The sequence below is a fragment of the Perissodus microlepis genome, chromosome 16, assembly GCF_051167445.1.
Source record: "Perissodus microlepis isolate ML-2025 ecotype Zambia chromosome 16, ASM5116744v1, whole genome shotgun sequence".
In the NCBI taxonomy this organism is placed as follows: domain Eukaryota; kingdom Metazoa; phylum Chordata; class Actinopteri; order Cichliformes; family Cichlidae; genus Perissodus; species Perissodus microlepis.
The window spans coordinates 21,712,984-21,737,943 of record NC_140476.1 but is presented as its reverse complement, the minus strand read 5'-3'; the positions used below and the strand labels follow the sequence as shown (position 1 = coordinate 21,737,943).

Genomic DNA, 24,960 nt, shown 5'->3' with positions numbered 1-24,960 from the left:
ATACAGATAAGCCTTAACAGTGTGTAAGCGTTGCATGGGCCAGATGACCGGGCTTTGGGCAGGTTGTCATGGGGCAGATTCGATGTTTGCTTGTTCTGGAGTTTAAAATGCGTTGCCAGAAGTTTCCTAATATTTTATGCACTCTGAGCCCATCTCCCCCTGCGCCAGTTTCTTGTTTTTATCGGAAATACTGACGTGAGAATCGAAACAAATGCAGATTTTATAGGAAACACATCGCTGGAAAAGCATAAGGGTATTTTTCAAATCCAGGGCTTCCCCCTCTTTCACTGTCAGTGTCTGTTTTGGCGTTTGGCTGCTTCCTGGCAGTATTCCTCCTGCAAAGTTCCACTATTTCATTTAACTGAAATATGAGCCAAGGACATGTGCTGTGGAGACTATGATACAAGTCGTAATCCAAGCAGAAAGCCCATTGTTTTAAACCTTGTAGACTATGAGCAATTTAGTGCATGTAGGCTCATTTGTGAGATCCACTGCAAAAAAATATTTAAAGATGCAGAGGATGACGTCACTGAATTAAAGCAGACTGACAGTCTTTCCATCATTACTGCTCACAGCGTATTATCCAAGTGTGCACTGGTGTTTTTGCTTTACATGTGCATCAGGCAAGGGTCAGTCACACTCCTGGAGCAGCTGCACTTGTCTCAGTTCTCTGATGTTTATTAGTATTCCTATTGTAAATTGGCTAATTGTTAGCATTCCTAGTTATTGGCTAGTGTGACGGGCCACATGACAGAGGCAAATAATGAGAAAAGGTAAACAAACTTTTCCACATATTGTGTTTGAAGACACGGAGAGTTCCTTTTTCCTTGACTTTATGATGATGCCAACTTTTTCATGAATTTATGACACCATTTAATATAGATAAGCAGATTGTTTTAAAGCCAACACAGATCATTTTCCATGGGACGTGTCAACGCTGAAGGTTTCTTCTAGGTCACCATGAAAATACAGCCATGGTGTGCATTCTGGGGAAGCTCTCGTCCTCTCTAGTGCCTGTTCTCATCTAGCATTTGTCCTATCTGACTGGGACTGTATTCTTTGTGTTTGCCAGTTTTCAAATCAAGACAAGAATGTTCCAGCTTTGCTGATCTTTTTTTTTGATATCTGAAATGATCAAAGATTGGATATGCACTGTTGTTTTTAAAAGCTGCTTCAGAGCACTTCAAAGTCCTTGATCACTGCAACAAGCTGCAGTATATACAGTTTATGATGTTTGTAGTTTGCAGAAAACAATAATGTTCTTATCAATTTGGAAAGCAAGCAGACATGTGCCTGCTTATGAAATCACAACTGTTGGCTTGTACCTCAGTTGAACTTCAACCACACAAATCTCTGCTTTTACTGTACTTGCTACTTTGTTGCTTTTGAAGTAGTGGGCAGCAGAAAAGTCTGAGACTGAAAAGAGGTACTGAGGTACTGAAAATGACAGTTTTTGTACCTCTGCAGAAAAAAGAAAGAAACAAAAGAAAATGTAAAAGAAAATACATAAATCTGATGCTGCTTCCTCAGTGAGACGCCAAAACATGAAAGTCCGCATCAGCACCACAGGAGACACCATTGTGATGAAGTTTTTGCGTCCCAACACTGACACCAGGCTGGAGGGATACATCTTGGGATACGGCGGCAGCATGTTCTCCAAACAGTTCATTCAGCTGCCAGAAGATGGAAAACCATATGAGACAGAGTTTGGTAAGAAAGCCTGGTGATGTGCCCTGCAGGACCAGGTGTTCATCAATACATTGTGTTTGCTGCTGAGGCTCAGAGGAAATATAACCTGCAGTTTGTTGTTCTGCTTTTAGATGCTGAGCCCAAGTACCTTATAGCTGTCCAGCCTATTCCTGCTAACGAGGTGAAGAAGCAGTGCACAGGTATGTCTGCTTAAAGCAAAGGAAGTTATCACCAATGTGACTTGCTGAAAGTGTTTTTTGCACATTTAGTACGATGCAAACCTTTTCTCAGGTAAAGTGGAATTGCAGAAGCCGCTGCACCTGGTCATTGGGTCGGTGACGCCAACCTCAGTTCTTCTGTCCTGGGGGACACTGCTGAAAACCCCTTATGAAGGCAACGTCATGAATGACTGTCTGGAGGATGGGTGAGCTTAAATGTGTCATTGCGCAAAGCAGGCTTTTCTTTAAAAAATGAGAAAGAACCATTGTGACTTTGGTAATATAAACACAATATAATGTTAATATCTTATCATTTAGTTTTTTAGCCCTATTGGCTAAGTCTGTTTTTTTAATTTTGGCAGTTTGGCAACATTATAACCAGGGCTGAACATAAGTGGTCCGCAGGTGCGCATTCGCTGTCAAAATAAAAGACGCGTACCAGATAAGAAGTTGGAACGCGCGTTTGCGTACATAAGATGTTCTGGAGGAGGACAGACATTTGTTCAGAACTCTTAAAGATGTCGAAGAAGCAAGCTCCATAAGCAATTACTTTGGTGTTCCTCCACTGCAAAAGAAGTGCGTATTCTCGGAGTTTCCGGATCTTATGTACGGAAACGCGCGTTCCAACTACTTATCTGGTGGTGCGTCTTTTATTTTGACAGCGAATGCGCACCTGCGGACCACTTATGTGCCGCCCTGATTATAACTATGTCAAATGAACTGTTTTTTAATATAAAAAAAAGTTTTGCTAAATTTGTTTAAGAATAATTTAAGAGAACCTTCATTATGTATGGGGCTATATGGAGTGTGTTGCTGTTTTTATTGTTTTTTAAGGTTTGTGGTGAATTTTTGAATGTTTATATCATATAGACATCAGATATATCCATATTTGGGAGGTATTAATTGGAGTGATTTTAAAAATGTGTTATGTTTGCCAGCTCAGAGGTTTTGAAGTCACAGAAGCAAATTGGAGTATTCAATTGAGCTTTGTGCAGTTATTGCTATCAATCCCACTGACCCAGCTCCTCAGGAGTGAATGAGGACATCTGTTATTCTAAGGATATGTTATGCACCTGTCCCTTTTACTGCTTGCAATATATTACTGCTTACCAGTGGCATAACTGTCACTGCAGCCAAACTAGACTAAATGCTTGTACTTTTTTTCCTAAAGTACCAGTCTAGGGTTTTGAGCTTTTTTTGTACCAATGGTGTACTGTTGTTACGATGAGCTCAGTAACAGCTGGTGGAATAAATCTTTCTCTGTCCAATCTCTATCCTCTCACACACACATTTGCTGCAAAGAGTCTGCAATAAGTGCATGAACAGTAAATGAGTCCCTGAAGCCTCTCATGTTACTTAGCAGTGGATCCAGGGCAGCCTGTGCACACAGGTGTTTAGGAGTCAACCCACACAACAGTGTGACACAGATTTTGTTTGATGAAGTACTACTTTTTTTTTTTTTTTAGTGACGGTTCTGTTGTTTGCAACAAATCTTCCAGTGGTTAAATATTATTTTCATATATATGTCTTATATAAAGATTAATAACCATGTGTTTGTTGGTTCTGTTAAAGGAAAGGAAAGAAACTAAGTTGTGCCACAGACTCAAGTCAAGTCAAATCACGACCTCACTGTGCAGTTCAAATGATGGCAGCGATACACAGCAATAAATTTGATTGAACCATTTTCAGAGGGATTTCTGATTTTGACTCCATCTTTTAAGAAGATGGGTTCAAGGCGCCCCGTGTAGCCAAGGGAAATCCAAGAGAAATGGAAACGTGGCATGGAAAGATTCATTTGTCACTTTGTTTAATGAAATGGAATTAATTGACAGCATCGTTAGCACACGAAGTTTTGCTAAAAAGAAAATGAAAAAAGATTACGACAGTAGCATCGTATTCTCCTTGTACTTCTTGCATCATGCCTCCAGATGTGATCATTAGTGGATGCATTGTGTGTGAGTTGTTCTGTTTGTTCTGTGTCTTGTTCTCAGACACTACACAGTGCGTTACCGTGAGAAGAACAGGAAGTGGAACTACCAGACCTGTCCAACAAGCGATACAGTCATTGACAAACTGAAGCCAAACACAGTCTATGAGTTTGGTGTCCAGCCAAATTCTAAGGATGGCACCGGTGTGTGGAGCAGGCCGGTTGTTCACAACATCAGCATGCCAGGAGTCGAAGGCAAGTTTGACTTCTTTGCTTAGCCATATTATCACCTTCTGTAGCAAATACCTCGAATCTGACTACAATTATTTTAACATCTTAATAAAAACATGGATTGACAGGTAGTGCTAGGAAAAAGGTAGAAATTTCTGGGACAAATGCAACAACTCATTTTCGTATAAGAACAGTGTCATAAGAATCTGGTTGTCTCGTTGTCTGAGAGCAGGTTAAAGACAATTCAGCATTCAGTCTGACATGTGCAATCCCAAAATCTGCTCTGTTAAAGACTAGAGGATTTCAGGGCTGCAGTGCATGTGTAGATAGGGCTTCAGTCTTTACCGATTATGTGAGCATGACAAGGCTACACTGCAGTATTGCATTTCCAGTTACTGAATCGAACCATTTTTTTTTCTTTCACATTGTTTCTTCCACTGAAGTCACTTATTTACTGATTCTTCTCTTGTGTTTCTAGAGAAGGTCATCAGGAAAATCTTTAGGCCTCCAGTCAGCCCTGCGGTATGTAATGGATACAGCCAGTTTGTTATTGAAACAAACCTAAATATTCAGTGTTTTATTCTATTTTTATGTGGATACACGTGCTACTAGAGGTCGAATAGGCTCAGAATTGCAGTAAACAAGTGTGTGTAATGAAATGGCACAGGTATACTTCCATTTATCAAAGAAAACAAAAAAGAATTGGTTGTGCATTTGGAACGGGCAATCTGCTTTAGAGTCCTTGTACACTTTGGTGAGCTTATGCTATTCTCAGGGTTGTTTGCCTCATTAATTTTCCATCCAACTGCTGAATGGAAACGGCATAGATGCAGCCAGGACTGAGAGAGCAGTCAAGCCAAAGAGAGCAGTCTGCAGCTACAACTAACTTGAGTGGGGATTAAAAAAAAGGGAGATGAGTTGGAGGCACAAGGGAGGAGGGATAATAATGCTGAAAAGAGTTCAGAAAAGAAAAGTGGCACAAATTTTCTAACAGCGCGGCTCTGCTCTATCATGCCAATCTCATAAAACAGCACAGCTGTTGAGATTTAGCCTCAGGACTTGCCCTTAAAGGAAAGCTTTGAATAACAAGAGTCTCACTAGGGACTTTACCAACTTGACATGGTGTAAAGAGGCTATAGGTTACAGGTTATGCAACAAAGGAAAAGACATGGTACAGCCCAAATACTAATTCTTTTCACCTGTTATGATAGTCATAGACTAACACCCACTTTTTCTTCATGTCTTTTTTGCCTTTCACCCATCAGAAACCTGTACCTTCAGGTCCCCATTCCTTGCCCTCATTTCCTCACCTCACTTACTCAGGTAAGCAAACAGAGAGACACTGCTGAGTTGAATTTGATGCAGAAGGCAGAATCTACTGCTGCTTAGATCTCTGTTTGAATTCCTTTCCACTGACCCCTACCTTAAGATTTAACACTGGAAATATTAATAAAGCCATAATTTATTGTTCTGCAGACAGGATTTCCCCATATACCTCCAGCTTCTAAAATAATTTTACTTAGCTGGGCATGCAAAGTACAGTTTTTAACAGTACTCAGCACTGTATTCCAAACATCTACAAGAACTTTCCACGGATTTTCCATCTTTTCTAGCTCTTCTTTCTCTTCAAGTAATGCCTGAGTGACTCAATAAAGTTATGAAGAATTTTCTGTGGGGGTGATATCATCCGTGGGACTCCTTTTTTTATGTTCCTTAAAGTGATTTGTCTTTAATGTGATTATATGTTTGAGGTTGTTGTCATACCACAGCATGAATTAATCTCTCTGATAATAAACAAGATACTCAAATGCTTAACACAATTCCACTGAACGCAGTCTAAAAAGATTAGTTTTGATTTGGTAAATCAACTAACTGTACTTTCTACAGCAATTATGATGGTGTGGAGTGTTGTGTTGTTAGGCGGTGTACAGTAGTGTCAAAAGGGTTGCTATTCACTTCTACATTTTAAAAGACGGTAAAGAGCATTAATACGACAGAGGGATGAAATGTCAGCATTGCATTTACAAATTGTTTCTGTTGACACCAAAATCAATTAATGCACATTTGAATTATTTCCTAATTTTAGCTCTCAGATACCACGTTTAATATTGGAGGATTAAACCAGCACTAAACATTTTTGTGCAAAACGTTTAGTGAACTGAGTCTTTCAAAACATATTTTGCTGTTCTTAAATGACTGACTAATCATGATCATTTACCGCTTTTCAGAAGTGAAAATTAAGCCATTGTAATTTTTCTCTCCTTGACTTTAATCTCTGCTTTGTCCTTGTCAGTCCAAAACAAGACCAGGGGCAGACTGCCCCTCTCCAGGAACATAGCCACACAGACGACTCTTGGTAATGATTTTTCTGACCTAAAACTGAGTTCAGAGGTCAGAAAGATCTCTGGACCTCATGTCTGACACTGACTTCTCTATAGCTGTCGTGAAAGCTAATTTTTATTATACAAACAATATTGCCCTGCACATTCTACAGGTTGTAGACCCATACCTTTTCTCTTGGTTATACTAACATACACTATTTTTCTTAGCTCCAACCACAACCACAACCAAAACCACAACTACTACTAAGGAAACCCTGTCTACTCCTGGACCTGCACCTACTGTGATCAACAAACAGCCAATTGGTAAACAGAGAATCACGGTTCTTTTTGAAAAGCTTCATGGCTCTCATTTCAGCTGTGTAAAATGATGGACGGAATTGCACTAGTTGCATGAGCAGCTGTTTGGGCTGCAATAATGTGGGTGATCTTGGATGCATGGGATTTTAGGAAAACAACAAAGCTTGCAGAGATTGTTGATGATGTTCTCAGGGTTCAGTTGTTGAAAGTTAGTTGAACAAGCCTGCAAGCCAAAACGATTTTATATTCCTGAGATATTAGTGACTTTTAATGAGCTCTGAGAACCTCATTAACTGCTGCTCATTCAAAAAATTGATTTCAGTCATATCATACATATTCCAAATTATATCTCAGATATATCCACTGTATTTTTTAAAAAGTTTTTTGTATTTCCATGTCTAGCATTTTTTTTGTTGGTATGTTAAACTCTTTATTTTTATTTCAGGATTCACAGTGTGGTTATTACCATTTTTGGATGATTAGAGGCTTTTGCTTTTAATGCAGTGGAGTTGGTGGCAGTGGAAATCTGCATGAATAAACTGCATGATGGAATTTTTTCTCTTCTTCCAACAGGAACTTCAACAAACTATGTTATTCCTTTTTCTTCCCTGTATTTCACTGTCGTCTGTTCCCCCTTTTTTACATTTATGTTCTCAAACACAGGGATCTGCAGAAACACAGTGCTGGAAATGTAATTTGAAACCATGAAGGTAGACACTGAAACACAAAATGGGATATAGTTAGTTCCTCAAGTAAATGGAGATCATTCCAAACTTTTGGCCGTGTACGCCACCATAGTTTAAAATTGGATAAAATTGATCTGTTACTGAAGTTGTAGCTTTAATTCAAGGGGCTAACTATAATTCGAAATTACATCCATTTTCTACACAGCTCCCTGTGTTTTCAGGATATGCTAAATGTTAATGGGAGCAGTACAGACCAAAAGAGCAGAGACTTTGGTGCATGATCAAATCAACTGTTTTTTGTTGTTTGTTTTGTTTAAATCCATGAATCAAAGCTGAACGGCATTAACATCACTGTTTGTGCTGAGATCCACTGAGGTGGTGTATAGATATAAAGTTGTGAAAATGGAAAACTTTAAAACAATACTATTGTTTTCCTCGTTTCCTTCTCTTCTTTTTTGACTTCCTCTTTTTCTTCATTCTCGCTCATTGATGGGAACATCTCATTAGATTGAACAACCAGGTTAGAATGGTCTATCAAACTTCCACACTAAGTCATCATAACCAGTGAATTTAGATGCTCATCACACTTAACCACAATAGCCTTTCCTGTCATAACACATAATACCTGCACAAGCTCTATCTGCCATTGAAATTGCACTTGGCCTATGAGACAAACATAGAGCAGTGTTGCTTGTTTTCTTTTTTTTCAATAATTGCTCTGAGTAGCACATCAGTTGGTCTAAACTGTTGGCTCTCTTGCTTTTATGTCTTTCCTGGATGATGAAAAAAATATATATGTATATATTTTTTTTACATTTTGTAAATGGAACAGAAGATTATTTTTGAAATTTTACAGTACACAACTGTGGCTTCATGGCCATCTTTTCTTTTTCTCACATAACCCAGGAGGAGGAGACCTCTCCAGATCTGAGGTCCCATTAACTCCCAAGCTCCATCCTTTACTACATATAACAACCACCATGGCACCTGTGCCAGTAGTCCAGGCAAATGTGGAGAATCGTGGAGGGCACGTACAACCTCAACCTAACTTGAAGCTCCAGCGGCAGTATTCAGTACTACCAAAGCCCAAACCCCAACAGCCTCAAATGAAGCCCAGAGTTAATGCTCAACGTCTCCCAAAGCCCCATGACCAAACTGTGACACAACCCCACAGAACATCCCAGCCCAAAATCCAGTCGCAACCACAAGCCCGGACAACTCCCCAGTCCATAATTCAGATCCAACCACAACCCCACACAACACCCCAAATAAAAGTCCAAACCACATCAAAACTCCACACAACACCCCAGTCGAAAATTCAGATGCAACCACAACCCCACATAACACCCCAGTCTATAATTCAGATCCAACCACTACCCCACACAACACCCCAGTCCAAAATTCAAATGAAACCGCAACCCCACACAACACCCCAGCAGAAAGTCCCGATCCAACTACAACCCCACACAACAGCCCGTACTAAGCTCCATGCACAGCCAAAACCCCTTTCAACAGCCCAGCCTATATTTCAAACAAAACCTCAACTGCAAATCCAAACAACAGTCCAGCCCAAACTCCACACCCAACCTCAACAACACCTGGCAGCATCCCAGCCTACAGAGCATACCCACCCCCTTTCACTGCCTCAGACAAAACCAAAACCCCAATCACATCTTCAAACCACACCACATCTTGAATCAGAACCACAGCCTCAGCCAACACCCTACACCAAACGCCAGGCCCAACCTCTAGTACAAGAGCAACATAAGACCCAGACACAGCCTCAGAGACAAGATCAACTAAGTTCCCAAACCACTCCTGTGCCATCTATTCAATCCACTTATCCAATACCCCAGCACATTCCCTATACCAAGGAAAGACCGCTAAAGACTCAAACTCAACCTCAACCTCATCCTCAAAATAAATCTCCAAATCCACCACATAAACCAAAGACACCACAACAACAGCCAGGTGTAAGTACCAGGCACAAGTCTGGAATCCAACCAGCATCAAAACCAAGCATAATTTCTTCCCATTCCAAACCCTCAACACAACCCGAACCCAAGAACCAAACCAAGCCCCAACCACTCTCTCAACCAAAAAGGCAGCCCAAGCTTCACCCATCAACTCAACTTCCAAAAAGTCATTCAAAGCCAATAATTAGGGATAAGCAAAACTCTCCACCAAAAATTCTGCCACAGTTAAAATCACAACCTCCAAAAAATACCCAGGACCATGTTGTACCTCAACCCATTACCAAGCCACAGTTTCCATCAAAGGCCCAGTCACAACCCCAACTTCCATCTAAGCCCCAACCTAAACCTCAAGCTGGGCTTCAGCCTCACTCCAGGACCTACACTGATCCCACCAAGGTCACCTCAAAGCAGGCAGTCCCTACGGGTAAAGACCCTACTTTTCAATCCACAATTTGTAATCTGCAATTTAAGCATTAAAACCTTAGCTATTAATTGTTATTATTTAATTTTTAATGGGGACGGAATTAGTTTATGAAGAAACTGTTTTAAAGAAAGAGTTCTACATCTCTTATCTCAGAAGTAGCTAGAATGTATATTTTAGTAAGTTACATATTTTGATAGTAATCCATACCTTAGTTAAACCCAAGAGGATAACTGCATGACATGTGTATGAGTTAATTCTTAAATATCGTGATCACAACAACTTTTGTCAATGCATTCATTTTGAAACCAACAACTGGCAAATAGTAGTAGGGTAAGCCCCCTGTAATAAAAACTAAAAAACTAAAAAACTAAAACTATGTTCACATGCATCTTATACCAGATATAAAGTGAGTTTTCTTTCACACAGCTCCTAGTCCACAAGAAGAGGGCAAGCCTCTACCAAGACCTGCCCTGGCTACAGAGAAGGCTGGTAGATACAATCATGGTAAACACCATGACAAGTTTGTCCCATTACCATCTCTGCTTTTTTGTCAAGCCACACAGAGAATGGTGCTTTGAGTTGTATTTCAAACCATTTGACAATGTCACTGCTTCCCCATCTCCATCTCCATCCAATCACCCCACACACCCTGTCCTGTTGTTGTTCCTGTCTCCATGTGTGGCTCCATCTTCAGTGCAGCACACTTCACCTCACCCCTGCCCATTTGCAAACAAATTAGTCTGGCTAGCTTTCGATCTCATTTATGGCGCTCTGTCATTTCATCCAGTGTCTGCTCCTCTGCATTCTTTTTCACGTACATGCTTTACCATTTATCCCATCTAGGTCAAGCCTTCCAGCTCCCAGCTAACTAACTTCCAGTTGCCTCTCTACTCATCTAGGTCCTGGTGTTCTCGGGTCGTCTGAAGTTCCTCGTTCTCCCATTAGCTCATCTGTTCCTACAGCAAGAAGAAACACCACCCTGCGTCGCACATGGGTTCCTTCTCATTCCACTAATCATGTTGCCAGACCATTCTCACAATCCAGGACAGTCACTTCCTCTCACAGTTCCAGCACACCTGGCGGTAATGGAATACTCACTTTCCCTTCACTTATTTCTTTTTCCAAGCAGCTACCTCAGGTTATTACCTTCTCTTAGCACGCTTACACACACTACAGCTACAGAAGAAGATAAACAAACTCATGACTAGTGATTTTAGCTACACGATATGTGGTGAGAGCATACCGTAGTCAATCAATTTTGTCCTCTCCACATTCTGCCACATGTGCTTGGTGTGTATTTAACACTTTTACCACGAGCAGCAATGGCGTGTATGGTGTAAGGATCGTTAACATGATTTACGGTCCCTCTCGCTGGCCAGGTGGGAAGTCTGGCCTCAGCACTGGCCAGGACACATCACATTTTACGCCACCAATGCCAAGACAAGTGCTGTGCCTACAGCACAGCCACCACAGTCCTTCTTTCTCTTCTGTATCTCTTTTTCTTTTAAACATACGCTCCTGTTCACTACCCAGATATCTCGCCTTTCTTCTTATTTGGTACTGGTATGTTTTTCCTCAGTGGCACAAAACATTATATAACAGACCTTTCTCTCCCTCCAGCAGCCAGTGGGGCGCATCATAGGGGCAATGCTCTTCCTAGACGTATGGTGTGGCCCAAAGAAAAATCTGGTAAAGACAAACCAAGATAATTGCCTTCCAGTGTTCCTAACTCACTAACCTCAGAGGCACTGTCACGCCCCATCCCACTTCATCACACTGATCTGTGCTTTTTGTCACAATGCACTTCCGCTCTGTGACTTTCAGCTTATCCGTCAATGTGACAGTGTTTTCTGGTCATGGTCTGTGTTGTCCGATGTGTCCAGCCCCAGAGGCTTTCACTTGACTGAGACTGAAGCCACATATTATGAAATCTATTATACAACTGTCTTCATATTACCAAGTCTATAGCACATATGGACTGGTTTATGTTAGTCTGAGAGTGCTAGCTGGGAAAGGTGAATGTGGGTTGCCCCTTTTTTTGGTGATTCACATTGTTTCCATTCTGCCAGGCAGGCTCAGTTAATTAGAATAATTGAATCCATCTCAAATAGTAATGCAAACCACGTCTGGACCGCATGTATTAATGGTGGCGCTCTGCTCACTCCTTGTTGTTGGGAGTTGTGTAGAGCAGTTCAATGCTTCAGTCCCATGTCACAGCTGTTATGTGTTATTTCTGGAAACTTGGACAGTTTCAGAGGTCTTCAAGGAGTCGCAAGGCTCTCTGGAAGCAACTCTACAAAAAAAGGAACATTTATTTTGCCTGCCGCCCTGCTCATCTAAGCAGAAATCTCCCACTGACTTTGTTTAAAGGACAGCATCTACACATAGTTCACCTTCCTGCCTTTATAAAGTAATGAAGTTGTTCATGTTGATATCAAAAGCTTTGCATACTACACTAGCAGCTGGTACAGAGTGTGTGCTTTTAATGAAACTAAGAATTAGAGCATGTCCACAATAGCTTTATAGAGCCGAGTTTCACACTGGCACTTAAACTTGAAATTGTTTTTGAAAGCTGTGCTTATAGTTGGATGCACGTGTCCGTTATTGAATCACATCCATGAAACACATGAAATCTGAGTGTGTGTTGCAAAAGTAATAACCCCGGTGTTGTGAGACGCTGGTATGTATTTCACTGGGAATATTTGTCTGGCCTGACCGTAAATCTTGGTGTTTTGGTTGCATATATTTTCACATTCTAACCCCAGAGAAGATGAAGTTATCTGACAGAAACCAGCGCTCACACCGCTGCTGCTGTTTTAAATCACAGATCTGAGTCAGATGTTTTTGGCATATTGCAGGCTCAATGTGGTGTTTTAGTGGTTTTATTGTGAAACATCAAACCAAACTCACCTGCTGTAGAAACTGTAGAGCAGCTCTCATCATGTCATACACTTTGTAGACATATTGTTGACTTTCCACTTTACACCTTGATGGCTCATTTCTTGATCAGTTAACCATGACAGCGCTGTCAGAGCTGTCAGTTCTTCATATTACACATACCCAGTCGACATAGTTTGTGATTTTATGGGCTATTTTTGGTAATAGTTGGACAACAATAGTCATTGTAAAAACAAAATATGCCCTCTTTCAATTCCAAGATTTTATGTGTCAGGAAAAATCTGGTACAAGCCAATTTCTAATAGTCCTGAAATACAACCTCAGATGAACAACAACACATGGCATATTACACTGTCATTATTAATTTAACAGAAACTATGCCAAAATTCAGAAGCAGTTTGCGAAATACTAACTGCACAATTTAGTAGCTTGCAGAATCACCTTTAGCAGTAGTATGTTGCTGTAGGAAGTAATCATTTCCTCTATGACTTGTAAGTTGTAGAAGTTTGTCCTGCTCTTCTTTACAACATTACTTCAGTTCATTGAGGGTTGCAGGCATTGGTTTATAAGGAGCTTCATATTAAGGTCCATCCACAGAATTTCAGTCAGGTTGAGGTCTGGACTTTGACTAGGTCATTGCAACACCCTGATTCTTTTCTTTTCAACCATTTTTGTTGTAGATTTCCTGCCGTGTTCGGTATCATTGTCCTGTTGCATGAACCAGAGTTGCCCAAGCTTTAACTGCTGTACAGGTGGCCTCATATTTCATGCAGAGGAGTCCAGGTGTGGCTGCAAAACAAGTCCAAATCATCACCCCTCCACCACCATGCCTGATTTTCTGGCAGCCTTTCTGAACCAGTCACATTTGTTCAGTCTTTTTCTAATTGTACTATCATGGACTTTAACATTTAACATGTTAACCAATGTTAACATGAAATAAAAAAATGTAATCCGATCCATTAAATATCACAAAAGCACCTCACAAAACTTGTGACATGGCGTAACTCGGCTCATAACCTTAGCACGTCGGAGCAGTATGCATCACGTGATAGAGCGGCCGTGGCGTGCGAGACCTGTCGGCGGTCTGGTTGAGCATTTGGAGCCTCGCTACCAAACCAGCATTTGATCTCTGACAAAGTTATCCCAGAGAGAAGTAAACCAAGTGTGTAAGTTCATCTCTGAATGTTTGTAAAGCATTCCCACGTTAAGCTTAACAACCGATATATGGAGCGACTGCCTCTCTCTCCCTCCCTCTCCTGCTGCTACTTCAATCATGAAACTGCTTAATGATCAGCTGATCGGCTTTTCTGTCACGACTCCGTCTCTCTTGTTTGTTTATCGCCCACTTTGCACCAGAAAGAAGAAACCAGCGGATAAACAACAGCAGCACGTTTAAGCTTGATAAGCTGTTGTTAGAATTTATTTAATATTACTTTCTACACCAGGATCCTTGTCTACGCAGCTGACAGCTGGTAACTGTGCAGGGGCGGGTCTAGCCAGAGGGGCCGATAGGGCATGAACAGGGAAAAGGGGGCACAAAGACATACCTTTCTTTCTTATTCTCATTTAAAATGTCTAGCTTGTATTAAATAATTATCTGAATCTTACACCCAAAGTTTTAATCTGATGTAAAATGTATAGAAGTCCATTACTGTATATAGTAACTATTAAGTCTAATATATACCCTAGTAAGCTATAGTACTTTTTCCTTTGGGAAGGCACCATCTGTGCAGTCTGCACTTCTGTTGAAGAAAGATGTTGAATCTATTTAATTATTCTTGAAAAATAACTGATTTCTGTGCATTTTTTTTCACACTGCATCAAATTAAGGTTGATTACATCGAATAAGCATCATGAGGTGGAGGGTGAGGGGTGGTTCCCTATTTTTTTTTGTTGCTGGGAGTTGGAACCCTCTTAGTTAGGTTGCTTAATATTTACGCTAAGTACTCTTTAAAATACCAGAATAGGGAGGATGGAGTAGGTTTAAGTTTATTAGATTGATCAGTATTGCTGAATTATGAAATATTTTGGGTGCTGTGTATTTTTTACATACAGGTATAACAGAATAGCTTTAGTGTTGTTGTTTTTTTAAAACTTGAGTATGAACTTATACAAAATGCAGCAAGATATTAAAAAAACAGTTTTATTGATTAAAAAACCACTATATCGGATTCATATCGGTATCGGCAGATATCCAAATTTATGATATCGGTATTGGACATAAAAAAGTGGTATCGTGCAATCTCTAGTAAGGGTGTACTTAGTTTTTCGCACACTAGGTTTTGTTAAATAAATCATGACATGGTCTAATATGTCATATGTTGTTGTACTGAAATAATCTTAAAACCTGCTGAGGACCAGATTAGTTTTCATTATGTCCTTATATGTGAAATCTTAGAATTGATGACGGTGTACTTTCTTTTTACCATGGCTGTACACTACATGTGAGTCAGATGTCCTCCTAGATTATATTTTCAGTGTTAATCATATTGATTCAGTTTGTTTTGCCTGACATCGCTGATTCATACTGACCATGGAGAAGTCAACTCCAGACAAACCCAAATTAAATGTTTTTTTGGCATCTTTATATAGACAATTATTTTTTATCTTGTTGCCAGAGCGACCATTAATGAATATCCAAGATATGAGATGACAAATGGCTCTGGAAATGAAACACAAACTTTAAAGCAGGTTTTCTTTAAAGAAGTCAAATATGAAACGCGTAAAGGCATTTTTATGTGTCAAGCCTCCCAGAGTTTCTCTACCTCCTCTGCGATAAAACGACATTAATTAAGGATGATTTTGCTTTTTGCAAAAGCATAAAGTCAGAGCAGAATCTTCCTGATAAGAAAACTGAGTTTGACAGTTTATAGCGGAGGTGTTTTCATTACAGAACCGTGCACTTCTTTGTGATCACTTATCCAAAACCACAAAAGCCAGTTCATTTCTCGTGTTCATTTAAGCAGCTCAGACTGAAATGATGTGATACTGATTTCACTGTTTGGTCCGATTGTTACTATTATTATTATTTATTTATTTTGCATTCTTTGTGGAACATTTTTATGGTCGACCAACATCAAATCCCAAACATTTTTCTAGTGGAAATGAGTCAAAAAATGCTTCATTACTCCAGAATTTGGCCTGCCTTGGTTTAAGTATTTTTTTGTTTCCTCACTTCTCAGTTCTGTAGATTTTAGGATGAGTGGTTCAAACTTTTATTTCCAGTTTTCACACCGACTTTACATGAGCTACAGGTTGTGGTACTCCTCTCTGGCAGGATTTTACCAAGAAACTTTTAGGCACGTCACATGCAACCTGTCTGGCTGCTGCATTGTTGCTTTTATTATGTTTATGTTGTATTATGTGTCTGTGCTCTTTTTATTTTCTTTTAGTGCAAGTATTTCTGCGTACGTCTGCTCTGATCCATCTCCCCTTTGAAATTTGACATTCTTCATTATTTTTGCACTCTTACATTAATCAACACTTGTTTTCAGTTTAGTGTCTGTTCTCCAGTGCTGACCACATTCTGCTTTGCTTTTCTTGTGAATTTTATTCTGAAAGAGACTCTGTTTCCCACAATTCCTTGCAGTTCTGCGTCCCTCTGTTTCTGGCAACAAGAAGCCCAACCTGGTGGGAAAGCCTAGCAGTCATGGTGAGGGCAACAGATGAGTGAATGCACCTCACCCAGTGTACACACACACACACACATTCAGAGTCTCCCGAGTGTTAAAGGAGAGTATGGAAGAAAAACTATTGCTTTAAACTTCTTCCAGAGTGCCAAAGTTTGAAGTCTGCTTAACTGCTACATCTCCTGCACGAGCATCACTTGCTATCCTCTCTTCCCTGTAAAATAATCTTATTCAGTGTCTGCGTAATGCTTTCAAAACTAAATTTTAATAGGCTTGCAAGTGTGAAAGCATTTTTTTAAATACACCTTTTCCTGCTACACCCACCATATGTTCAACTTAAATTCATGATTTTTATTTTTTATTTTTCTGAGTCAGTCACAGCTGTTATGCTTTTATGTCCTTCACAGTTTGAGAACCACCATCTTAAGCCATCTATTATATTACTAACGCACAAAACTGCAATTATGCTGTATTTATCTCACCTTTTACATCTCAGCTGTCTCCCTGCTTGGTTTCTCTCACCGTTTTCATATAAATGCACTTATGAGCATTAAGTAAGTGTTTTTGTGTGCATGTGAGCGCATCTGGGCACCCTCGGTCTCAGCAGTATGCATTCTGGCACCGCTCTTTCCCCTTTAAAGAACACTAGAGAGATTACTCGACGATCAATCTCTGATCTTTCAGCAGCCAGGAAAAGGCCACTGAGTTGCTCGGTGAGGATGGCCAGAGCAGATGGATTGCAACTGTGTGTGACTGTGAGTCAGACAATGAGGGAGAAGAACTGAACTCTCCTCCTGCTGTTCTGTCCTCAGATAAACTCATGGACCTGAAACAAGGAGAAAAGGCGTCTATCCTGAAGCCGTTCCCGCTGGTCACAGCCAGACCCAAGCAAGAGCCCAAACAGCAGACGACCACCACAGCCCCTGCGCTAAACAGTACGAGCAGCACATTTTTGCAGTGTTTCTTCTGAGGAACATGATCACATGCATGCTAAATCACCTCCCTGTAAAAGGATAGAGACTGAATGAGTTTTGCAGACATTGCGTTAACAAAGACAATGCGTCGGTGATGCAGCTGGCAGATGTGTATAGTGGGGAGATAAAGAGAAAAGCAAACTTAAAAAGCACCAAGAAGCAGACAAAGAGTCTGAATGCAGGCCAGAGCAGGTGCTGGGCTAGCTGGTCACTGACCTGGGCCAAAGCTGTAAAACTAAAAGAGGGAGAGCTGCCAGGGACTCCTGGCTCATCAAACTAACCCCATCTCCTCTAAACTGTTTCCTTTCCAGCCAGCCGTTTTGACATATATGAAAACTCCTCCATATTCAGGCCCCTGCCTAAGTCAGAGGTAGACAGCATGGGCAACCCGCGCTTTATAGGTAAGATTTTAAAGTATCAATGATTTAATCAGTTCTTTAGCAGCACCAATTAGGGTCTTAATGTGACATGAATAAAATAAATTCTTAACATACCCACATACAGCTCCCCACGTCATCTACAAGACGGATAAGCCGCCAGAAGAGCCGTGCTCTATCACCTCCTCCCTCGCTTACTTCCCCGATGAAGAAGGCAGCGATCAGAATGTGACCGGTCCTCCCCGCCTACCTCCATCCAACGTCACTGTGGTCACCGTGGAGGGTTGCCCGTCCTTTGTCATTCTTGACTGGCAGAAAACCGACAACGAAACCAGAGGTATGCAGAGAAAAGGCTGACATTTACGAATGACTGGACGGAGATTGAAACTGCCTCCCGGTGGCCTGAGTTGTATGAGGTGGCTGGATTTCATTATACTTGTTTGCAAGTCTTGATTAAAAGTTTAGACTACATTGTAATCTCTTTTTATTAACCACGTGTGGCCTTGTGGATATTACCCTAGATCGTTCTATAAAATATTAAGATGGTTTCTTAAGCTGTCTTATAAACCGAGTGCAACAAGTGAATCCAAGGTCTGCACCCAGTGACACATCACAACAACAAAAAGACGTGTTCTGCCTCCGGTTCTCATGTGTCTCTTATTAAGATATGTCACTGTTTTCAGGACGATTTCATGAATAGATCCAGGTGAAATGTTTTAATAAAAAGCACTATGTGAGTTCTCCCTTTCCTCTTTTTCTCAGAGTATGAAGTTGTGTCCACCACCACAGGCCCGAATGGAAGGCAGACGTCAGTATTGACAACCAACCAGACCCACACAGCCGTGGAGAATCTCAAACCAGAGAGCAGGTCTGCACCCCACAGACGTCCTGATATTATCCTTAATCTCGTTTGGGATCGAACACCAGATTTGTTCATATAAATCTGTAGATGAACAAATACAGCCCGGCTGAACTAAAATGACTGACTGCATTAATAAAGTTCACCGCTGATGGAACTAAGAGAGGCGTATTAAATTGCACTGAAGTGCTCCGAGTTTGCGTCACTTAAAGTTAATTCCAGATTCTTCTGAACTCTTGCACTCGTGCAGTGAGTCACATTTGGTTTTGCTCACACAAAATGGCCAAAGTGACACCAAAAAAAAAACAAGACAAAAAACTGAGGAAATGTGGGTGGAGTGGGTCACTGAGTTTTCAATTAGATCTCAGCATCTGGAGTCTCAAGGCTCACCAGAACCCTCCCTGGGGCTGGGTTTGCTACATGAACAATTGCCAGCACATCTGAGCGCACCACGTGGAAGAACCATCAGCTCTGTGTGTGTTATTCTAAGTGTGAACCCACACTCAGCTGTCAAACACTGCTGTTTATTTTTCTTTCAGCGTATAATTATTATTATTATTGCCCTTAATATGTATTTCTTTTCAGTTATGAATTCACAGTAACACCGAGGAATGAGCTGGGAGCGGGACCCTCCTCCGATCCTGTAACTTTTAGCACAGAGTCAGGCAAGTTTTACAGACCATCTAATGCAGGTCAAATCCACCATAAACCCCCACAGAAGAAACTCATTACTTGCATGTAAATGCCACTGTACATGTTACTTTCCAGGCTGTGATTAGCATTAATTCTCTTGTACTATTAGGCGGTTGCTAGACTAATCATTTCAGCATGGCACTGGGGAGCAAGCTGATTAAGGATCAAATCTTGAGTCTTGTCAAGCTCACCAGATGTCCTGTGAGGCTCATTTCTAACACATCATGCACCTGGCGATCACAGCATTAAGCTGAATTTGCTCCATTCATTAAGCAGCTGAAATGTGTCCTCGCGTTGATCAGCTCTTATGTTTTTAATTCAAAATGACAACACAGAGGGCTGAGTGGTTAGCTTAATTGGCCTCCTGCTCTTGTGCAATCAAAGCCCATCATGTTGGGGTTGTACACTGTAAATAATATGCTAGACACTCTGAGGCAAGTCTGGATTTGACTGCCTGTTATATCTGAAATGTCTTAATGGTGTTGTTCATTACAACTTTCCCTCCTGTCTGCAGCGGACCCTCGAGTGAGCGAGTATGTTTCAGGTGATTTGTTTTCCCCCTCTCTTCACAATATTTTAGCCAGCTCGACAAGTCAGAAATCAGTATTTCAGATTCTCTTGATATTCTGAACAAACCCCACAGGCAAAGATGCCATCTGGACTCAGTTTCCGTTTAAAGCTGATGCCCACTCTGAATGCAATGGAAAGCAGTTCGTGAAGAGAACCTGGTACCGAAAGTTTGTGGGCATCCAGCTCTGCAACTCCTTAAGATACAAGATCTACCTGAGCGAGACTCTCAATGGTAATTACGCAAACAAATCAGTGAACAGGAATGACACAAATCACATTACAAATCACTTGCAAACACAATGTTATCCTTAACCGGCTTGACTGGACAGCAGTACAGCCTTTTCTTTATCATAAAAAGCATAAAATTGGCCTCAACATGTAATTATTGATTTTTTTTAATGAGTCTGTTAATAAATTTGAAGCAGTAGATTAGATTAGTTTAAAAGCTGATGCATGGAAATGAAACGTTTCCTCATAATTCTAAGAGGACATTGACTTGGCAGCTGCACAGGAGCTGCTTGTATGTCTGTGTAATGAGAAAAGGTAAACCAAAACTGATTTAAAAAAAAAAAACAGCAATAAATGTGAAACAAGAAATGGAAATAATGTAAAAGAAAGTAGTACGCTTCATATCCAAGAAAACATGAAAAAGCTCAAAAGATTTCGTTCTGCAAAGCATCTTAGCATCGCACACCATTCAAACACCAAAGAAGAGAACGATGGTTCACATGCTTCTCTTGGTTCTTTCTTTCAAATTCATTTGCAATGAACTGGGAGTTAACTCGTTATGCGGTAACTAACCAATGACTTCTATTCTCCACTGCAGGGAAGTTTTACAACATAGGGGATCAGACGGGATACGGCGAGGACCACTGTCAGTTTGTGGATTCTTTCTTGGATGGCAAGACTGGCAGCCATTTTCTGGCTGACCAGCTTCCAAGCAGACAAGGTATTTTGGTTAGCTGTAAACAACCGCTGATTATTTAATGCCTTTAATTTAGCAGAGTCTCATCTTTCCTCCGTTTGTTGCCAGGCTTCTACAGAGCGCTGAGACAAGAGCCCGTTTCCTTTGGAGAGATCGGAGGAAAGTCGCACACGACTTACGTAGGCTGGTATGAGTGTGGCACGCCCATACCTGGAAAGTGGTAAGAACCCACAGGACTGTCCAGGAGGATGGACTAAGTAGTGAGGAAGAAGATGGACATCAAAGACGCCTGAGTGATCCTGAAGGGAGGTGGGCTTTTCTTACGTGGACTCTGTAGACAGCGCTTTAAAATCACACCTCTGTCCTGGACGTGGACTTCTACAGAACTATTAGGCGTCACAAAACTCTCTAGAGTGCATTTCTTGATCAAAAATGTCCCTAGGGACAAAGGAATGCAGAAGTTGGAGTGATCCAAAATGTTGAACATACAATTAATCACAAGAGAAAATGTTGGGAAGCTGGCTCCCAAAGTGTAATAACTTGATATAAAGTATGATAATATTTATCAAGAATATTGAATTGTGTGTGCTGGGGCTTTTGAGATAAACTAAAATACAGTATTTGTATTGAGCGCCCGCACTGGTCATGTGTATACAGACAGGTGCCAATCATATGTTCATTGTACAGGTTGACTGTAAAATACACAAACACACAGTGACCTTCTGCTGGCCCTAAGGGATTATTAACAGTTGCAGTTTGCACAGTATTAAACGTCCGCTCATATATGGTGTCCAATACAGTTTATTAAGTGTCTGACAGATGATGGCACATTTCAGGTAAAAGAGAATAATCAGTGGTTCAGGCCAGCATTTCTATGGGAGCATTTAGAAATGAGACTTGATGCCATTAATGTCGGCTTGTCCTGTATTTTACAGAGTGAAAATATAATAGAGCTTCAAAGTGGAAACTGCACAAGTAGAATGTGTTCTCTTGTTATTGCTCTGCAAAAGGTTAAAAGAAATTGTGGCCTATATGGCTACAGTGATTTGATGCATTGTGTATAATTCCAGCAATCGGTCATGTTTTATTCTTATTACGTCGTAGACGTAAATGTATCCTGGGGTCTCTCCCCCTGCTGGCTAACAGAAAAAAGTGCAGCCTAAAAGCACTAACACTTTGGCTTCACTTTCAGACGCGTACAGTCTTTACTTAGAACAAAAAAGTAATATAAAGGAGAAACATCTGACCTGTTACTTTCAAGCACCTTTAAAATCCCACAAATTCAACAGGTTATTTGATTTAACTTGTACAAAAATATATACATTTTAAAAAAGATAAGACCATTCTCAATTTAAGGTTATGTGAACAGTTAACTACACCGTAACAGGTTGTAACAAGTCATTGCCTCTCAGCCGGAGAAGACTAAGGTAAAGTTACCAGTCCTATCGGGAAATGGTCTGGTGTAATATATATGTTACACATATGTATGTATCTTTGTAATAAATGTGCAAACCAATGAAAACAGTCGTTTCTTTTTGCAGACTTGATGAATTTCAGTCCCTTGCTTTTTCTTGTTAAATGAAAAAGCAAGGGACTGGCAAGATTACGTGTGATCTTGCCAGTCCTCTTTCAGTAAGAAAGCAACCCATTGCAACATCAGCTTTGCACACATGAGCACGTTTGGCATCATTGCTGTAACAGAGGCAGACACAAAACCCTAACACTGTGCTATCAATAACTGGGGATCATTTACAGTGGACAAAGACATCTAGAAAGCAATCTGTCTGGCACGCACCAGGTGGTGAGAAATATTACACACCCTTGTCTAAATGTTATTAGCTCGGTGCGCTCAGTTCCTCTCACTCGCTGAGACAGTTTGACATGTAAGGCTAACCACATCCCACATGCAGGAAAATGAAATGGGAATACCAGCATTACCACAGGTTTCCAAATCCGGGCAGGGGAGCAGAATAAGAGATGAGCCAAACTTAACAGAGACATGAACTCATAAAAACCACAGAGAGTCAGTGCGTTGAAGAAAAGACTGCAAGACATCACAGGACCAAGAGTACCACAACCAAAACATTAAAAAAAGGGGGGGACTCCAAATGGGTCTCAATCATTTATTAGGTCAGAGAAATAAATGTTACAGTTTATACATAAACAACTAATCTCACTGAAGGAGCAATTTGATTTGATATTAGTAAAAACCAGTGATAAGAGAAAGAAAGGAATAGCTAGCTTTACTGGAGGTGATATTAGAAGCTAAACAAAAAAAAAAAAGTCCTCTTCATGACACAGGGATCTATACCTCCCACAGGCCATCACTTAGCTAGTGCTCCCCACCATCACTGACACATCATTAATACCGACACGGTGGTGAAATTGATCAAAAAGAATAAAATAAAACATGACTAAGGGGTAACTTTTCATCGAGATAGTGTTTTATGAACGCATCTATGCTGAGGAAATTCAAGACAAAGACTTTTGCTGTAAATGCAGACTGAATGCTGATCTTTCTCTCGAAATGAAGAGTTACCATGGAAAGGACAAACAGTTTGTGCAACAGCCCGTTTTGGTTTTCCATGTGTGTGCATACAGACTGGTTACATTTTTTACCATGGCAGACACAAGAGGGCCGAGCAGACGACGGAACTGGAGGGAAAAGACGGGAAAAATAACACGAGGAGCATACACCGGGGCCAGAACAGAGTGGTGTGTTGGAGCGACAGCGTACAAACACTAACCATCAGACTCGGGATGGGGGTGCTTTTTTAAATTTGGATTTGATAATTGTACAAGGGTAGGGGAAGAGGGAAGGTGCAGGGCAGTAAACCAGATTTCTGCACCCACTTCAAACAGTTGGAGCCACATATAGGATGATGATGGGATCAGTAACATCTGCTATCTTATTTTACCGGTACCCAGGTCCCGGTTGAGTGTAGCCCTGGCCATAAGGGGGGCGGTTTCGGGCATAAGGGTTGGCGGCTCCAGGCGGAGGGGTGACAGTGTTGCCTGGAGGCGGGGTATATCCTGGGCGGGGCTGGAACCCTGAGCCGGGCTGGGAGTTGGGCGGCATGGTGTAGTTAGCAGGTTGGGAGGCCTGGGAGGTGTAGTTTTGTGGTGGGAATGCTCCTGGTGGGTACTGCTGGGTGCCCTGAGGTGGATGGGTCTGCTGCTGCTGCCCACCCTGGAATCCTGCTGCTGGCGCTGCACCAGGAGCTGGAGCCTGCGAGGAGGGAGGAGCATAGTTCTGGAACTGCTGCTGCGGCTGTGGAGGGGCTCCGGGCTGAGGGTTGTATCCAGCTGCGAGAGGGGAGAGAGAATCTTTAATTCTCTCCAGACATAAAAGAAATCGGCTACACAGAACAGCAGCTACCCGTTTATCTGCTAGCATCACTTTTAATCTTACCAGGGTACTGCATACCGTACTGCTGCTGAGGTGGGGCACCTGGCTGCTGAGGAGGGTATCCACCTGGAGCTTGGTATTGCTGGTACACTTGACCTGAAAAGGTGGGGATGATCATGATCAGTCCCAAAGAATTTAATTTTGTCCAACAGCAATATGACCACTGCCTATTGGATTTGTATCCTCATCACCAGCAAGTGTGGAGAAAATATTGGACTAAACAGTGATGTTTAACCTTTATACTACGAACACTGCAAGCTGGCTTTCAAATCAGCTTCATGGGTTTTTAAGAGCATCTTTTCAACAGCTAATTTTGGTGTAATAGTGTAATTCTAACCACCATTATCACCAGGCTACCTCCACAGACATTTGGGAGGATTAAAGATTACGATAGACCTCAGATAATTGGATGCAGTTACAACAGCTCGAAAGCCCCTTGGTTGCATTTACACTTGGCTTTTTTTTTGTTTTTGAGAGCCAATATTATTTGATCCACCCCAGACACACGTGGGACTATCTTCACGGAAACACCTGTGCATTGGGATAGAATAACACACAACTCCTTTAATGAAAACAGCTGGAACCACTTTGATAGAAGTATCTGTTGTTAATCTCCCACAGAGACTGCTCTGTGGCACATTACAGTAAAATCTGCCTTCGAGCAAGAGAGAAGGATGCACGTGCAGGAGCAGGCATAAAATAAATAATAAATAAATAAATGAATAACACTGCGGGCTTGGAGACATAACCCTGGATTTTTTTGTCTGTGTTTGCAGACAGTGACTTCATGGGTTTGCACCGCCTACGGACAAATGAGGAGAATGATCAAGTCTAAA

General features: G+C 41.2%; 2 protein-coding genes across 10 annotated transcripts in view; one reads left to right on the top strand and one right to left on the bottom strand.

Annotated features, from left to right (window-relative positions):
• The window catches only part of abi3bpa (ABI family, member 3 (NESH) binding protein a), a 27,926-nt gene extending 4,368 nt beyond the window's left edge, over positions 1–23,558 (top strand). The window contains exons 2-23 of one of the 8 annotated variants that reach the window (XM_084954748.1): positions 1,531–1,710; positions 1,821–1,889; positions 1,981–2,113; positions 3,899–4,089; positions 4,544–4,587; positions 5,331–5,388; positions 6,359–6,421; positions 6,615–6,710; positions 8,297–9,790; positions 10,217–10,294; positions 10,690–10,872; positions 11,414–11,479; positions 16,278–16,340; positions 17,130–17,252; positions 17,603–17,692; positions 17,796–18,005; positions 18,431–18,536; positions 19,113–19,192; positions 19,735–19,764; positions 19,864–20,022; positions 20,617–20,739; positions 20,824–23,558. In XM_084954748.1, the coding sequence (XP_084810874.1) occupies positions 1,531–1,710; positions 1,821–1,889; positions 1,981–2,113; positions 3,899–4,089; positions 4,544–4,587; positions 5,331–5,388; positions 6,359–6,421; positions 6,615–6,710; positions 8,297–9,790; positions 10,217–10,294; positions 10,690–10,872; positions 11,414–11,479; positions 16,278–16,340; positions 17,130–17,252; positions 17,603–17,692; positions 17,796–18,005; positions 18,431–18,536; positions 19,113–19,192; positions 19,735–19,764; positions 19,864–20,022; positions 20,617–20,739; positions 20,824–20,939 (3,755 nt within the window). In that variant the 3' untranslated portion in view covers positions 20,940–23,558. Of the gene's footprint in view, positions 1–1,530; positions 1,711–1,820; positions 1,890–1,980; positions 2,114–3,898; positions 4,090–4,543; positions 4,588–5,330; positions 5,389–6,358; positions 6,422–6,614; positions 6,711–8,296; positions 9,791–10,216; positions 10,295–10,689; positions 10,873–11,410; positions 11,480–16,277; positions 16,341–17,129; positions 17,253–17,602; positions 17,693–17,795; positions 18,006–18,430; positions 18,537–19,112; positions 19,193–19,734; positions 19,765–19,863; positions 20,023–20,616; positions 20,740–20,823 lie in introns of all 8 variants that reach the window. The other 7 variants (XM_084954747.1, XM_084954749.1, XM_084954751.1 and 4 more) reach the window with 7 other exon arrangements.
• The window catches only part of tfg (trafficking from ER to golgi regulator), a 13,871-nt gene continuing 11,735 nt past the window's right edge, over positions 22,825–24,960 (bottom strand). The window contains exons 7-8 of one of the 2 annotated variants that reach the window (XM_084954756.1): positions 24,128–24,220; positions 22,825–24,021 (exon numbers count right to left, since the gene is read on the bottom strand). In XM_084954756.1, the coding sequence (XP_084810882.1) occupies positions 23,630–24,021; positions 24,128–24,220 (485 nt within the window). In that variant the 3' untranslated portion in view covers positions 22,825–23,629. The remainder of the gene's footprint in view (positions 24,022–24,127; positions 24,221–24,960) is intronic. The other variant, XM_084954757.1, reaches the window with a different exon arrangement.